This window comes from Vombatus ursinus, unplaced genomic scaffold, assembly GCF_900497805.2.
Source record: "Vombatus ursinus unplaced genomic scaffold, bare-nosed wombat genome assembly UNPS02014820.1, whole genome shotgun sequence".
NCBI classification, from domain to species: domain Eukaryota; kingdom Metazoa; phylum Chordata; class Mammalia; order Diprotodontia; family Vombatidae; genus Vombatus; species Vombatus ursinus.
The window spans coordinates 27,268,766-27,283,619 of NW_020954598.1; the positions used below are offsets into that span (position 1 = coordinate 27,268,766).

The 14,854-nt window shown below is 45.0% G+C and overlaps 1 protein-coding gene across 1 annotated transcript in view; it reads right to left on the reverse strand.

Annotated features, from left to right (window-relative positions):
* The window catches only part of LOC114024071 (obscurin-like), a 291,936-nt gene that overhangs the window by 86,516 nt on the left and 190,566 nt on the right, over positions 1–14,854 (reverse strand). The window contains 9 exon segments of the mRNA XM_027836906.1: positions 1,029–1,187; positions 3,201–3,365; positions 4,721–4,837; positions 6,402–6,561; positions 7,371–7,544; positions 8,814–8,896; positions 9,347–9,547; positions 10,370–10,509; positions 11,553–11,675. Of these exon segments, the coding sequence (XP_027692707.1) occupies positions 1,029–1,187; positions 3,201–3,365; positions 4,721–4,837; positions 6,402–6,561; positions 7,371–7,544; positions 8,814–8,896; positions 9,347–9,547; positions 10,370–10,509; positions 11,553–11,675 (1,322 nt within the window).

Here is a 14,854-nt window from a genome sequence, read left to right on the forward strand (position 1 = left end):
GGTTTAACCTCCTCATTTAACAGAGGAGGAAACAGAAGCCTAGGTAGGTGAGGTCCAAGGTCACACAGGTGGTAAATATGGCAGGGAAAGGTTGTTTTTTGGGGATGGGGTAAGGGGGGTGAGGGGGTGAGGAGGAGCCGATGCAGCTATGATATAGGGAAAAGTGATCTGGCCTGTGAGTCAGGAGACCTGAGTTTGAGTCCCAGGTCTGTCATTAGCTGTTTTCTCCTATGAAACAAAAGAGGTGGACCCGTTAATCTCTAAGGCTCCTTTTAGCTCTGACCTATTGTGATTCTGTGAACTTCAGTAACGGAGAAATGTCCTTAGTGGTTTCTGTCCCTTGTCTGTCCATAAGATAAGCCACAGGTGGTGGTCTTCCCTGGAATGATTCCTTACATTTACCCAGCACTGCATGGTGTTCAAAATGCCATGTTGTTTCATATATGTGGAAGTCTGAATCTGGCCTCTGCCCTTTATGGTGATGTGATTTTGGGGAGGTCAGTTCCTCTCTCTGGGCCTCAGTTTCCTATTCTGTAAAATGAGGGGGGTTGGACTAGATGGTCTCTAAGGGTCATTCCAACCCTGGCATTCTATGCTCTGCATTTTATATTTTAAGATTCCTTCCAGCTCTGACATTCTATGTTCTAATGTCCCTCACAGTTCCGACATTCTGTGTTCTGTGTTCTATGATCTTTCCCACTTCTGACAGGTCCTTCCGGAATGGATTCTATGAAAGTGCCTGCTAAAGCCTTCCCCCAGCTCCATCTTGCTCCCTCAAAATTGTCTTTGGTATGATTTTGCTCCTTGATCTGAAGCATGTCCCTTTGCTCCCCCAGGGGCTTTGGTTGGTCCCATCTGGATAACGGGGCAAGGGTTACCATGCTATGGAACAGTATTGATGCATAGACACTGTCAATATGCATTATTGATGTAAAACACCATAGGCCTGCTGGGGTTAGCAGGAAGTCTAGTCTGGGGAAGGAGGAAGGTGGCCACAACAGGGAGGGAGGCCTCAGCATCTTGCATACCTTCATCATGTTTCTGAAGACGTAGCTGTAGGTGTCTGTCCTGGAGTCCCGTTTGGGCTTGCAGATGACCAGGTGGTTCCGGAAGAGGAAGACGTGTCGGTTGTGGCCCTTCCAGCCCATCCTGGCTCCAGGGGCTCCCTCCCACACGATGAAGTGACCCTGTAAGGAGCAGCAGGGACATTAAGGGTCAGAATGGAGGACTCACTCGCATGTACCTCCGAGTACCTGTACCCACTTATAACCAAACACTGTCTCCATCAACCCTCAAATCATTGAATGAAGTCTCATCAGTCATCAAACAACCAAGGAAGTACCATTTCAGGCTTTAGTCAATTTGGGTCCCCTCAGTCCTCAAATTACCAAATAATATTCCATCATCCCTTAAACAACCAAATAGTGCCTCAGTGTTCTCAAATTACTAAATAGTAAACACTCACTGGCCTTGGTCAGGCACTCATTCACATACATCAGTAACCCAAAAATTAAATATGGTGCTGTTAGACCTCATATTACTAATTGATTAATTCAGCCACTTCCTTGCTCTTAGGATGCTCAATCTGAGCCCCCCATCTCCTTCCTCCACCCAGTTTTATTCTATTAAAATCCAGGTTCATAATTAGAAAAATTAAACATGCAATAAATAATTCCAAACAATTACCTCCAACAATAAGGGATGGGTCATAGTATCACATATACATACAGTATGCAGACATATAAGTTTATGGATATATATATATATACACACATATATATATACCCATAGGCATTCACTGTAGCTAAGTTTATTTATTAATTACTTTTAATTTTTATAATTTTATCAATCTTTATTACCTTACCTTTCATTTCATTTATTTATTAAATTAATTAATTACTTAGTATGTCTAGATGCCTGTGCTGGGCAATGGGGGAAACACAAAGTTTAGCTAAGTTATGGTCCCTGCTCACATGAAGCCTTAAGTCTAGCAGGGGAAGATTAGACAAAATGCACAATGTTACGTGATAAGTGCATTACAGAAGAGGCAGACCAAGTCCTAGGTAAAGTCTGACAGGGACTATCATTAGCCATTAGGGAGGTCTTCATAAAAGAGGCGGGCTTTCAAGGCTAGGTAGGAACTCAACGTGTTGAAGAAGGGAAGAGAGGGAAGAGGGAATTCTAGCTACACCTGATGGGGATAATAGGAGCAAAATCACAGAGGTGGGTGGGTGGGAAAGCATGGCATTTGTATGGGGAATGGCAAGGAGTCTACTTTGCCTACAGCATCCAGTACATCCACCCACCCACCCATCCATCCATCCATCCATCATTAAGCATGTATTGAGCACCTACTATGTGCCAGGCACTGTGCTTAGTGCTGGGGATACAAAGAAAAAGCAGAGCAAGCCCCCTCCCACCCCTGGCAAAGAGCTTAGTCTTCAATAAAGATGGAAAGCTATGCTGAAGCCAGAGTGTGGTGCCATATACCATGGTGCATGACCATATATGCACACAAACACAGGACCAGAAATTTATATCTGTAGGGGATATTAGAGGCTAGATATTCCAATTCCATTTGTTTAAAGAGAAGGAAATTGAGACCCAGAGATTAAGTCACATATACCTGTTTATATGTGCAACATATATAATCCATATGTGCATATACACATACACACTCCTACATTAGGTTACAATCTCCTTCAGGGCAGGACTGTATAATTTTTTATCTTTATATTCCCCAGCACCCAGAACTAGTTCTTGCCTGGGAGGGGCTAGATAAATGTTGTTGAAACAAAAAGCATGCATAGTTTATCATCTACATCTAAAATACACACATGTGTACACATACATATACACGCACACACACATGTAGAGGGGAGCTTCTGGAAGACAAAGGTCAGAACCCAGGACAGAGCATGGGAAAAGACTGGTGCTCTTGTGCACATTCTCAGCATCTCATGGCCACATCCAGGTCTCATAACTCCCCAGGGCCTTGCCTTAGCAGCTGCCCAGAGTCTTAGAGCTGGCTGGGCCCATGTGAAAAGTCCTGCCTTACAAGACTTTGCAAGATGCTGATCTGCTTATCTCTTCCTGCCCACAGCGCCCCTGGACTAGACTGAGGCCAGTGAGCTACATCCTTGGGTAAAAGCTAAGTTAGCTGCCCTAAACCCTGCCCACCCCAGAACAACCCAAGAGACCTGGCGAATGGGGTCCCCCAGAGCCTCCAGAGTCCCAGGGTAGTTCTCAATGAGTGAGACATGGAGCTTGTTCTCGGCCCGCTGGGAGAGGGCAGACACGGTTGCATAGGCCTGTTCCAGGAGAGCACAATTCTGCCCATTTCGTGCCTTGTTCCGGATCAGCTCCTAGAAAAGGGAAAACTAGTTAGATCAATGGGTTACAGCCAAGGTTATAGTTCAAGAATCATCTTGAATAATTGTCTCAATTTTGCTCCTTGGCCTTAGGCCTGAGATTGGACTGGTAATTTCAGTGATATAGGGAACTCTCAGGTGAGGTCACTCCCTCTCCCAAGGGAGGTTGGCACCTCTTCTGCAACCTTTCCTCTAGTCTTAGAGAGATGCCTAGACTAGAAGTGTCAGACACACTAATTAAAATGTAACTGGGAAATACTGAACGTGATAAACAAAAATCCAGTAAAACATAAATATTGTTACATTTTAAAATGCAGTCAGTATTCAGCCTTCAGGGATCCTTACATACAGCTTAGTGACTCCCTTTTCTATTTGAGTTTAACACCAATGACCTAGAGCACTAAGAGGTTTGAGTGACTTTCCCCAGGTTAAGTGACAAGGGCAGTACATGTCAGGAGTGAGACTTGAACAAAGGTCCTCCTGACTTCCAGGTCAGCTCTCTATCCACTGTACTATGCTGTCTCCTGTACCACCTTAAGTTACTACCCTACAAGACAGGTGGTCCAAGGATGAGCGTTGCCATTTTATAGATGAGGAAAACAAGGCTTAGAGAAAAAGTGACTTGTCTTGGTTTAGAACAGCTGGGAAGTGTCAGAGCTGGAATTCAGCACAGCTGCAGAATCCCCTTCTCTATTCAGAAAAGCTAATGACTCATCTGTCCCACAGGAAAGCATCCGCCCAAACCCTCTACAACTGATTCCACAAATACTTTACACACATCACTATGACAACAATAACAACTCTCATTTGTGTAGTGCTATGAATTACAAAATGTTTCCCTCACTACAACCCCAATCATCCCTGCAAAGGTGATTACCTCCATTTTACAGATAAGGAAAATGAGCCTCAGAGAGGGGAAGAGACAGCTATTAAGTGTCAGAGCTGGGATTCGAACACAGGTCGTCTGATTTCAAAACCAGCACTCTCCACTACCATAAGAGGCTGCCTCTGAGTTTTCACCAGTGACAAGGGAAGGGTCAAGGGTAGCTATGTGATCCAGTGGATAGAGCCCAGCCCTGGAGTCAGGAGTACCAGAGTTCAAATCCGCCATCAGACACTGACTAGTTGTGTGACCCTGGGCAAGTCACTTAACTCTGTTTGCCTCAGTTTCCTCATCTGTAAAATGAGCTGGAGAAGGAAATGGCAAACCACTCCACTATCTTTGCCAAGAAAACCCCAAACAGGGGTCATGAAGAGTCAGACATGAATGAAAACAACTCAACAATAAAGGGAGGAGTCACTCCCACTAGGACCCAAGGACCACAGACTAGAGAATCTGGTCCACTCACCTTGATAACAGTCTGGTATTGCTGGATTCGGTGGATGGGCTTCTCCAGGTAGTGCTGCAGGGGAGGCAAGGGAGGCTGGGAGGGATCAGCTCCCGAGAGCTTCTCCTCGGAGTATTTCTGCCATGAGAACAAGACGACATTCGGCTCACAAGGGAGAAAAATTAAATGCTCTCAACTGCACAGGACCAGAGGGGGTCTATTACTGAACAGTGTATGCTTGATAACTATCCGTTGAAAAAAAATTATTGTGTCCAGTATGTATATGCACGTGTGCATATATACATACACATACACACACATGTAATACACATGTATGCATGTATATGTGTGTATATTTTCACATATATATGTAAATTACTACAGTCAGGCCCCTTGTGACAGACATAAAGCGTATAACACAGTCCTGCCCTCAAGGAGGGTGTAGATCATCTGGCAGATGAGCTCCACATGCCTGCACACGTCTGACAGTGTCATTTCCCTACTCTCAAGCCTTCAGAGGCACCTTCTTGCCTGGAGTACACCACGCACAGTTCTCGCCCTAGCCCTCTGCAGTCTGGCTCTGATCTCCCAGGCTTGTCTTACACTATTCCTCTTCATGTATTCTACGCTGCAGTCAAACTGGACTTGGTGTTCCCTGAATTCAACGTGCTATCTCCCATCTCCGGGCATTTACATGAGCTGTTTTCCCCTGCCTGGAGCATACTTCTTATCCCTGCCTATTAAAATTCTTCTCGTCCTTTGAGGCCCTCAAATTTTCCTCAAGTACTTTATTTGGAGCTCTCTTTTGCCCCTGGCAACCAATCTTATGTCATATTTATTTGGGCATGTGCCAATTTTCCAAATGCCATGATGTTTTTTCAGATTAGAACCCTCCCTCCAAACACAGGTCCCTGTACACAGTAAATATGTGTATAATAAATGGATACTGAATTCAATTGAATTGGGTGATAAGTAATGACATAAAGCCACCGCTGATAACCACTATATAAGGGGTACAGAAAATAGTGTTTTAGGGGTTTAGAGGAAGGAAAACTCACCAAGGCCTAGAGCAGGGGTTCTTAGCCTGATATCTGGTTCTAAATTTTTATTTTTTACATTTTGCCAACTGTATTTCAGTATAACTGGCTTCCTTTGTAATTACGTATGTCATCTTGTGCATCATAAGATGCTGACTCTGAGAAGGGGTCCATAGGCTATCAAAGGGGTCCATGACTAACTCCTGCCTACAGTGTTGGAGGTAGGCATGAAACTGAGCTTTGAAGGAAGTATACGATTTGGAAAGGCTGAACCACAGAATTTTAACTGGAATAGACTTTGGGGATTCTCTGTACTACCCCCTTTATTTCATAGTTGAGGAAACTGAGGCCCAGAGAAGGAAAGGAGTTTTCCAAGGTCATGAAGTTAGTGGCAGAGCAAGGAAGGAGACAGGAAGGCATCCTAAGCAGGTGAATGGTGCGGGTAAAGGTGTGGAGGTGAGAAATCATAAGTAATATTTGAAGGGCGTCAAGCAGGCTACAAGAGAAGATGCGTAGTAGGGAGGAGATCAGCCTGGAAATATAGGCTGGACCCAAATAATAGGAACAACTCTCATTTCTATAGTGTTTGAAAGTTGACAAAACACTTCCTTCACAACCCCTCTCCTGGGAAGACGGTACAAATATTCTTGGAAAGCCTGGCGGACCTTGTAGAACTCCTGGACAGCCTTGCTGACGACCACAGACTCCGCCTGCACGCGGCCCACAAGGTACTGGATGTACTTTTCAAAGTCTCCTTCATTCTTGATAAAGCACATGGCCACATCGTCATCTGTGTCACACTTCTGTAGCTCCTGCAGAAAGCAACTGAAGGAGAGAGGTCAGAGCTTGGGGTGGCTGGCCTCAATCAGTTCTCCCCTTCATCTCCACCCTACGCACTTCCTCAATCCCATCCATTCCCATAGAACCATGGACCGGACACCGCACATTGGGGCACTCGTCCTGAACTGGGTCAGCAAACTCAAGGACTGCGGCAGGGTTGGGTTTTGGACCAGGTTGGTCATTGGTCAGGCTCTGGTCTTACCAAGGCAGGGCCCCCTTCCTTTACCCTATGTATGGTAAGGTAGGACCCTGGCTGATAGTTCATTCTGGACTTCAACATGTCAGCTAGGGTCTTAAAGCAGCTTTGGGGAATGCCCTAAGGTGCTTCTGACTGCTGAAGTCTTCATCAAAGGGTATCCTTTCAGGTCAGGGAAATAGGGAGGGAATATGGGGACATCTTCCCTCTCCTACACTCATTTCACAGAGACTCAGACTTTTAAAGATAGAAAAGACCTCATATATGTTAGCCCATTTGATCTTCATAGCACCTCCATAATGGTGATGCTATCATTGTCCCCGTTTTACAAATGAGGAAACTGAGGCTCAGATAGGCTAAGTGAATTTAGGTCTTCCTGACTCCAAGCCCAACACTATCCACCGTGCCACCTAGCTGCCCTTGAAAACAGAATATCAAAACAAGAAATACAGAATGTTAGAACTTAGAAATGTTAGACCTTAGAAAAAGAATGCCAGAGCTGGAAGGGGCCTTCTCTGAAAGTATTTGGGGAAGGTAGGGGGTCAGGCAGGAAGAATGGGGGCCAGCATGGGTCCAGCCCAGAGCTTAGACTACTTACTTGGCATGGAAATGGCCAATGTCGTTTATGTTCCGGAAGATGATGGGTTTCTGGCTAGACACAGAGGCAGGCACACTGGGGCAGGACTCCAAGTGTTGCAAATGGTGGGTCTGTAAGAAGTTGAGGGCACTGACAAAGTCCTGCTCAGAACTCAGCAGCTCCTGGATGACAACGCTGTGACAGACAGAGCCAAGGGAGGGAGAAGTGAATGAGAGCAAGGCAGAGAGCCCCATTCCTTCCCTGCTCTCGAAGCTCCAATGCAGAGTCCCCTTCTACTCTTGGCTCCTTACTCAGGAGTTGTAGATTTCCATTGACCCAAAGCCCAGGTCTTCTTCTCTTCCCTAGCACATGATGCTACCAGAGCCCTGCCCCCAGGGGAGGAACCACCTGAGTGAGGAGGGTGGGGGAAGTAGGGGGATGATCATGTAGGACACTCCCCAGAAGATGCATCCCAGGTCTGGATCAGCCCCATCCACATGGTGTTTGTGTTTTCTCTCCCTACCAGAGTGTGAGCTCTTTGAGGCCAGGGGCTGTTATCTAAATTTCCTATCTCCTATGGACCTAGCACAGTTTTCTGCACATAGCGCTGGCTTAAAATATGTTTGTTATTGGTTTTTCCATGACCCTTGTTCCATCAGCACTAGTAGACATGGTGCCCCTTAGGAGGAAGGCCTGGCTCACATGTTGCTCTGTAACTATTTCTTGGAGTTGCATGTATGGAATTCTTCTTGACCCAACCACAACTACCCAACTACACCCCAAAAGTAGGGACCACATGTTTTGTACCTTTGCAAAACCTAGCAAATGCCTGCTGAATGCATGATTTTGGGGTTAAGTGAATGAATAAATAAGTCAAGATGAACGAGCTACTGAATTCATTCATCAAGCAGTTATCAAAAGGAATGAATGAATGAAGAAATGAATGAATGAATGACGAGTATGAATGATAGGTGAGCTTTTGTCTTGTCTCGTCTAGAACCAGGCCTCCACATCACTCTCTAGCCATCTACAAACCATACTGCCATGCTCATCCCACCTCTCAATTTCTAGCTCCCTTCTGTATGTTGTTTTTCCCCATTAAAATGTAAGCTCCTTGAGGGCAGGGACCATCTTGCTTGCTTGTATTTGCATCAGTAAGTGCTTCAATATTTGATCATTCATTCATTCATTTATTCATGAGTAAATGGGTAATGAGTAAATAAGTAAATGAGTAAGAAAAAAAGGGAAAAAAGAAAAAAGGGGATGAGTGAATGAGTGAGTGAATAAATAAGGGAGTATAAGGGAATGAATTAATAGATGTTAAAGTGAATGGATGATTGAATAGGCAAGTGAATGAATAAATGAGTGAGTCGAGTGAATACATGGGTTAGTGAGAGAGCTCAGTCAATTCTGGAAGGCCACTTCCTGATACCCCAACCAACAAATGCTTGGGCCCCCACTCACTTTAGCCTCTTCTTATACTCATCTTCTGAGACTGATTCCCCAGGGAACTCTGGCACTTCAGCGGCTGCCCACTCTGGTGAAAGCTGATGAGGAAATAGAAGTTTTCTCAGCATTGGATCTTGGGCCTACCTTGAGTTTTGGAAGGTCTAGGGCCCTGCCTAGGAGGGCAGGCCAAAATAGTGCACTATGGGTGGGGGGCAAGGGAGCAGAGCCCTATAGTAAAAAGGGGATAGATGGACGATGCAGAGCATACATTTCCTCAAAAGTATAATTTTGCTGAGGGCTTAGGGCAGAGCTGCCTCACACAGGAACTCTGAGGTAGGACTTCCATGGGGTGGTAACACAAAGCATTTTGTTTGCACTGCTCAAACGCCCTCATCATATATTATAGCTATAGATGTATGCATCTTAGCTCCTTGCTAGACTACGGGCTCCATGAGGACTCTAATTTTAGTTAGTATGCCCTGGCCTTGAAAGGTTCCCCGGTCCCACTGCATGCCATATCCCCTACTGGCCTATTAGGAGAGTTTTACCTTTAGCCTCTTGTCCAGATAAGCAGGTGACACCCAGCCTTGCCGGGATGGACTGGACTTAGTGGGCTTGGTCCGAACCAGCCATTTGAGTGGGTGGGCTGAATCAAGGACCTCCACGTACTGGCCTTCCCTTAATGTGATGGCCTCTGGATCTGCTCCCAGGGGCAGGTAGTTGGCTGTGACCATATAGATGTCAAAGATCTGTGAAAGGTAAGACATCAGAGGAAGGAGTGAGTACGATGTAGGAGCCTGGAAGCCACCCTTAAATCTAGGGTTGGAAGACTTAGGTTGAAGTCCTAACTCTGCCACTAACTCACTGTGTGGTCCTGAGCAAATCACTTAGTCTCCCTGGGCCTCAGGTTCCTGAATTGTAAAATGGGTATAACAATCCTCAAAGGTCCTGACTCACAGCATTGTTGTGAGACTAGAATGAGATCATAGATTCAAATAAGCATTAGCAGTTATCATCACCATGATAGTCATCAACATCATCATCATCATCCTCATCATCACGTGGGTTGGCCTAGATGATCTCTATGGTCCCGTCCAATGCTAGTATTCCATGTTTTCCAACATCTTCTGCTCTACATTCTAGAACTCCTCACTGCTTTGATATTCTACTACCTTATCAGTTTTTGATAATGGGAAATGCTGGACCTGGCAGCCAGGAAACCTGGGTTCTGATCCTGGCTCTGCCACTTAACAAGTCACTTGACCATGATCATGTCCACTCCTCTCTCTGGGCCTTAGTTTCTACTCTGTAAAGTGAGACTTTTGGACAAGATGAGTTCTAAGATCCCTTCTAGGATTATATGTGATGGTCCTACTTCTCATATGACTGAGGTTTCATTAGACCTAAACTTCTTGCTGCTGTCTCAGCCCAGGGCCAGTGTTCAGAGGAGCTCAGGCGAGCTTTATTGGGAGTGGCATCAACTAGAGCAGAGGGTGCCATTAAAGGACAAAAACAGTTTTGAGACTGACTGGCCTAGGGCAAACTACCTGCTCCCACCAAAGATGACTTACCTCCCCTCTGGCATCCCCGTCTTCAGACTCAGAGGAGGACTCCTGGACACTGGAGGAAGGCCGGGACCGGCCATGCCGGGGAGATGGGGAAGGGGTCTTGGATTCATCGTCACTCTCCCCTCCAGGGACCCGGAGAGTGGCTGAAACAAGGCACAGAGAAGGACTAGTTCACTATAAGGTGCAGAGGGTAGGGGTAGGTAGCACTCATCAAGGTTGCTCAGTGTCCCCTCCCTGTAGCCTTTCAACCTGGAATATCCTCCTGTAAGGTCCACCCCCAACTTCTCTCATTGGCAAGTTCCTCCTGGGACACCTATTTTTTGGAAAGGCCGAGTATGATCTTTGTCATCCTTCTAGCCCTCTTCCTGGCTTCTGGACTTCAAGACCATGACCCCGAGCTAGATGCCTTCATTTCTTCCCCCCTCTGCTTTTCATCTCCCTTTTGTATATTGCCTTTCCCCATTAGAATGTAAGCTCCTTGAGGGAAGGGACTGTATTTCTTTTTCTTGTATCTGTATCCCTAGCACTTGGTACATTACCTGGCACGTAATGAACACTGATTCTTTCTTCCTCCCTTCCTCCCTTCCTCTTTTCCTCCCTTTCTTCTTTCCTTTTTTCCTTCATCTCTCCTTCCTTCCCCCTCCTTCAGGAAAAACACCCAGGCCTATTGCCTTTGCAGAAGTAGTATTTTTTGGGAGGTGGGTGGAGGGCAAGGATGAAATTTGATGTAATATGTCAATCAAACAAGTATGTATCAAGAATTGTGGCAGGTGCCTGGGGATACATATACAACAAATGAATCAATCAATCCCTATAAGTGTTTCTGTCAATAAATATATAACGATGGACTCCAAGGTCAAATATAAGAGGGATTCTGGGTGACTCACTGTTAGGAACTCTTGGCACAAGGGATAATCAGGGACTGGTCACAGACAAGATGAACTTGCTAATAAGCACAAATGATCAATTCCCTTTGGGTGACTGGTTATTTGTGAGGCAGATGGCAACTCTGCAGAATTCTGGTTGGGGAGGGGGAGGGAAATATATTTCTCTTTCTGCTCTTTTATGATTTTCTCCAATCCCACCACATGTGGGTCCCATTTCAGTAAATTAAAAGCAGGTCTATTCTTGTTTCCTAGGAAAGGAGGTCAGAGGGTCAGCCTTGAGCAGTGTCCGCTTTGCTCACCCTGAGTGATCTTGGCAGACACCATCTCAGTAATCTGGGATGTCAATTTCTGGAGGAATTCTTCAGTTCCAACGTCAGCAAGGGAAATGTGCCCTTGGCCCTCGTCAGTCTCTGAAGGTTCTCCTAAGGAAGCAAAAACATGGGGATCATCAGGGCAGACAGGATAATGTTTCTCAGGCTTTAAGACTACTTATAAGTCACAGAATCACCAAGTCGTTTTTTTTTTTTAAAGCATTAGAAGGGACCTCAGCAGCGGAATCTCCTTTAATGTTATCCCCATGATAACATATCCAACAACTGATCACCCAGGCTCTGCTTGAAGACCACTAGGAGGGAAAATCCATTCCCTCCCAAGGTAGCCCATTCTGCTTTGGGAAAGCTCTATTAGGGCAGTTAGGTGGCACCATAGTGCATAGAGCCCCAGGCCTCGAGTCAGGAAGACTCATCTTCCTGAGTTCAAATCCGGCCTCAGACACTTGTTAGCTATGTGACCCTGGACAAGTCATTTAACTCTGTTTGCCTCAGTTTCCCCATCTGTAAAATGAGATGAAGAAGGAAATGGCTAAGAAAACCCCAAATGGGGTCATGAAGAGTCAGACACGACTAGAACAACTAGACAATAGTTAGGGAGTGTTTTCTTGAGCTTAAATTGGTCTCTTTGCAGCTTACACCTGTTGCTCAACCATCACTTCCAAGGTAAGTCAGCCTTGCCCTTAGCTTGGCTTCTTAGACTCTACTTCCAACACTCTCCTATGAATTCAATGCTTGTTTTCACCCTGTAACCACTTCTTCTGCCAGGCTTCCCTTTCTCTCTCAAGGGCACCCCTGCTGAGCGGTCTTCGATTCCTTCTATTCTCTCTGAAGTCCCAGTGTTTGAAGGACCGTCACGTGGACAAGGTATTTAGACTCGTTCTACTTGATCCCAGAGGTCAGAATTAGAAGTATTGGGTAGAAGTTATAGGAAGGTAGGACTTGGCTTGATATAAGGAAAAATTCTAAAAAGAAGAGCTGTCCAAAAATAGAATGGGCAGCTTTTGGAGGAAATGAGTTCTGCGTCACTTGAGGTCTTCAGGCAGAGATGGGATAGTCTGAGATGCGGTCACAGGGATCTGGGTCAAGTTCAGGTTGGATCAGACGCCTCTGGACATTCCTACCAGCTCTTAAGTTCTGTCCCACGGAGTCAGTCACCAAGTCCTGCTGATTCTTTCCTTCTTTGCAATGTGTCTCACGTTGGTCCTTTCCTCTCTGTCCTTATCACCTGGACTAGTGAAACAACCTCCTAAGTGGTTTCCCTGAATGTAGCATCTTTCCCTTCTAATCTATGCTCTGCTAATTGTCATCATCTCTCTAAAATGCCACTTTGCTCATGTCACAGCCATGTTTGGAAACCTGAAGTGGTTCCCCATTGCATACAATGAGAGGTAGCATGCATGGTATAGTAGGAAAATGACAGGAGTCAAAAATCCTGGATTTGAGACCTGGCTCTGACATTTACTAGCTGTGGAACACTGAGAAAGATTTTTCACTTCTCTGTTTCTTCATCTGTACAATGAGGGTGACAATGCTTGAATTCACAGAGTAGTTGCAGGGAGAGAGCTTTAAACCTTTGAGTGATCTAGCAATGGGGCATCACGGCAGAGCAGAAAGAGTGTCGGATTTAGAGTGAGAGAGGCTGAGTCCAAATCCTGGTTCTGCCATTTATTAACCATATATCCTAAAGGAAGACATTTAATCTTTCTAAGTTCTTGGAAGGAATTCAACTAGACGGCCTTCTTCTAGCTCCAAATCTGTGATACCAGGACCCTACCTATCCAATGATACCTCCTACTACTTTCCTACGTGACCACTCTGATTCAGTCATACTGATCTATTCACTCACTGTTCAATCAATACAAAGTCTGTTTTATAAAATCAGAAGGGACCTCAAGGGCCATGCAATCCCATTTAGACTTGAGTAAGAATCTATCTATAACTGGCAAATAATCATTCAGCCTTTTCTTGGAGACCCCCAGGGAGGGGAAACACGTTACTTTTTGAGGTAGCCTTGTGATCTGTTTCCTGTTTCTGTCCAAAGTAGTCTATAACATATCCTGATGACAATATCAGTTCTGTTTCTCCCTTTACTGAGCTTCATCTAAATGTTCTCCCATGCTAAGCCCTTCTTGTTGCCAGATTTCCTCAGACATGTGTATGTTCTTAATGCTTCTTAGTTAGTTATAATGCTAACCTGCTCCTCTCCCCCAACTCTTCCTTTTACTTAAGCTTGGTTCTAGTCTTCCTGAGACCAAGCATCCTCATCTTTTCCCTGGATGTATTTTGTCCTGCTGCTGCTCCGCCCTTCAAACTGACCCTCTAGACATCTACTGGAAGAAGTCTTAGGAGGTTCTCAGTCACATCTTGGATACAAGTCCCAGGAAGACAGAAATCCTCTTTACTATTGGTATTAACTACTATTGTTATTGTTGTCCACAAAGAGATGCCTCAGTTTCCTTCAACAGTAAGTCATCAGTGGCAAAGAAGTCAGTATGGTGTAATGAACAGAATGATGGATCTGGTATCAGAGAATCACAGAATTTGATGACTGGAAGACATCTCAATGGCCATCTGGTCCCATTTATACCCCAAAGGAATTCTCCTTCCAATTTTGGTTTGAATTCCACCTCAGACACTTAAACTGGCTGTGGTACCATGGGCAGGTAACACTCTCTCTCAGCCTCAGTTTCTTCCTCTGTAAAATGGGACTAATAATAACTATAGTATTTACCTCACAGGTTTCTTGTGAGGATCAATAAGATATGTATTTTAAGTGCTATAGTTCTGTGCGCACACACACATATGGCAGTTGCTACCATTACTATTATTTCTTTTTTTCTCTGACTTTTAGTGGAAGATATTCAGTGGTGCGCTGGTAAATGTTTAACAACCAGACTCCCAGAAAAAAAACATGTGCACAATACACTTTTAAATTTAATCTGCGTTGTTAACATTTTCTCCATCTCTTTCTTGAGTCTAGACAGTCAAGAAAAAAATAAATCAGGCCCTGATTTGTAGCATCTGTCAATTTACAAGGTGCAAATTATCACACTGAAAATTTAACAATTGACTCTTGAAAGCCTGTTTGAGCGGGCACACCCCTGAATTGATATCTTACCAGCAGAACCCATAGCCCCCAGCACCATTCCTTAGGGAAATAGCAGTTGCTTCCTCTCCAGAGTCCACAGCTCCCTCCTCTTTGGGAAGAGCCTCAAATATATTTCTTAGCTCAATATTCAATGGTGTTCTTCCCTCCCCCAACTCTTCTA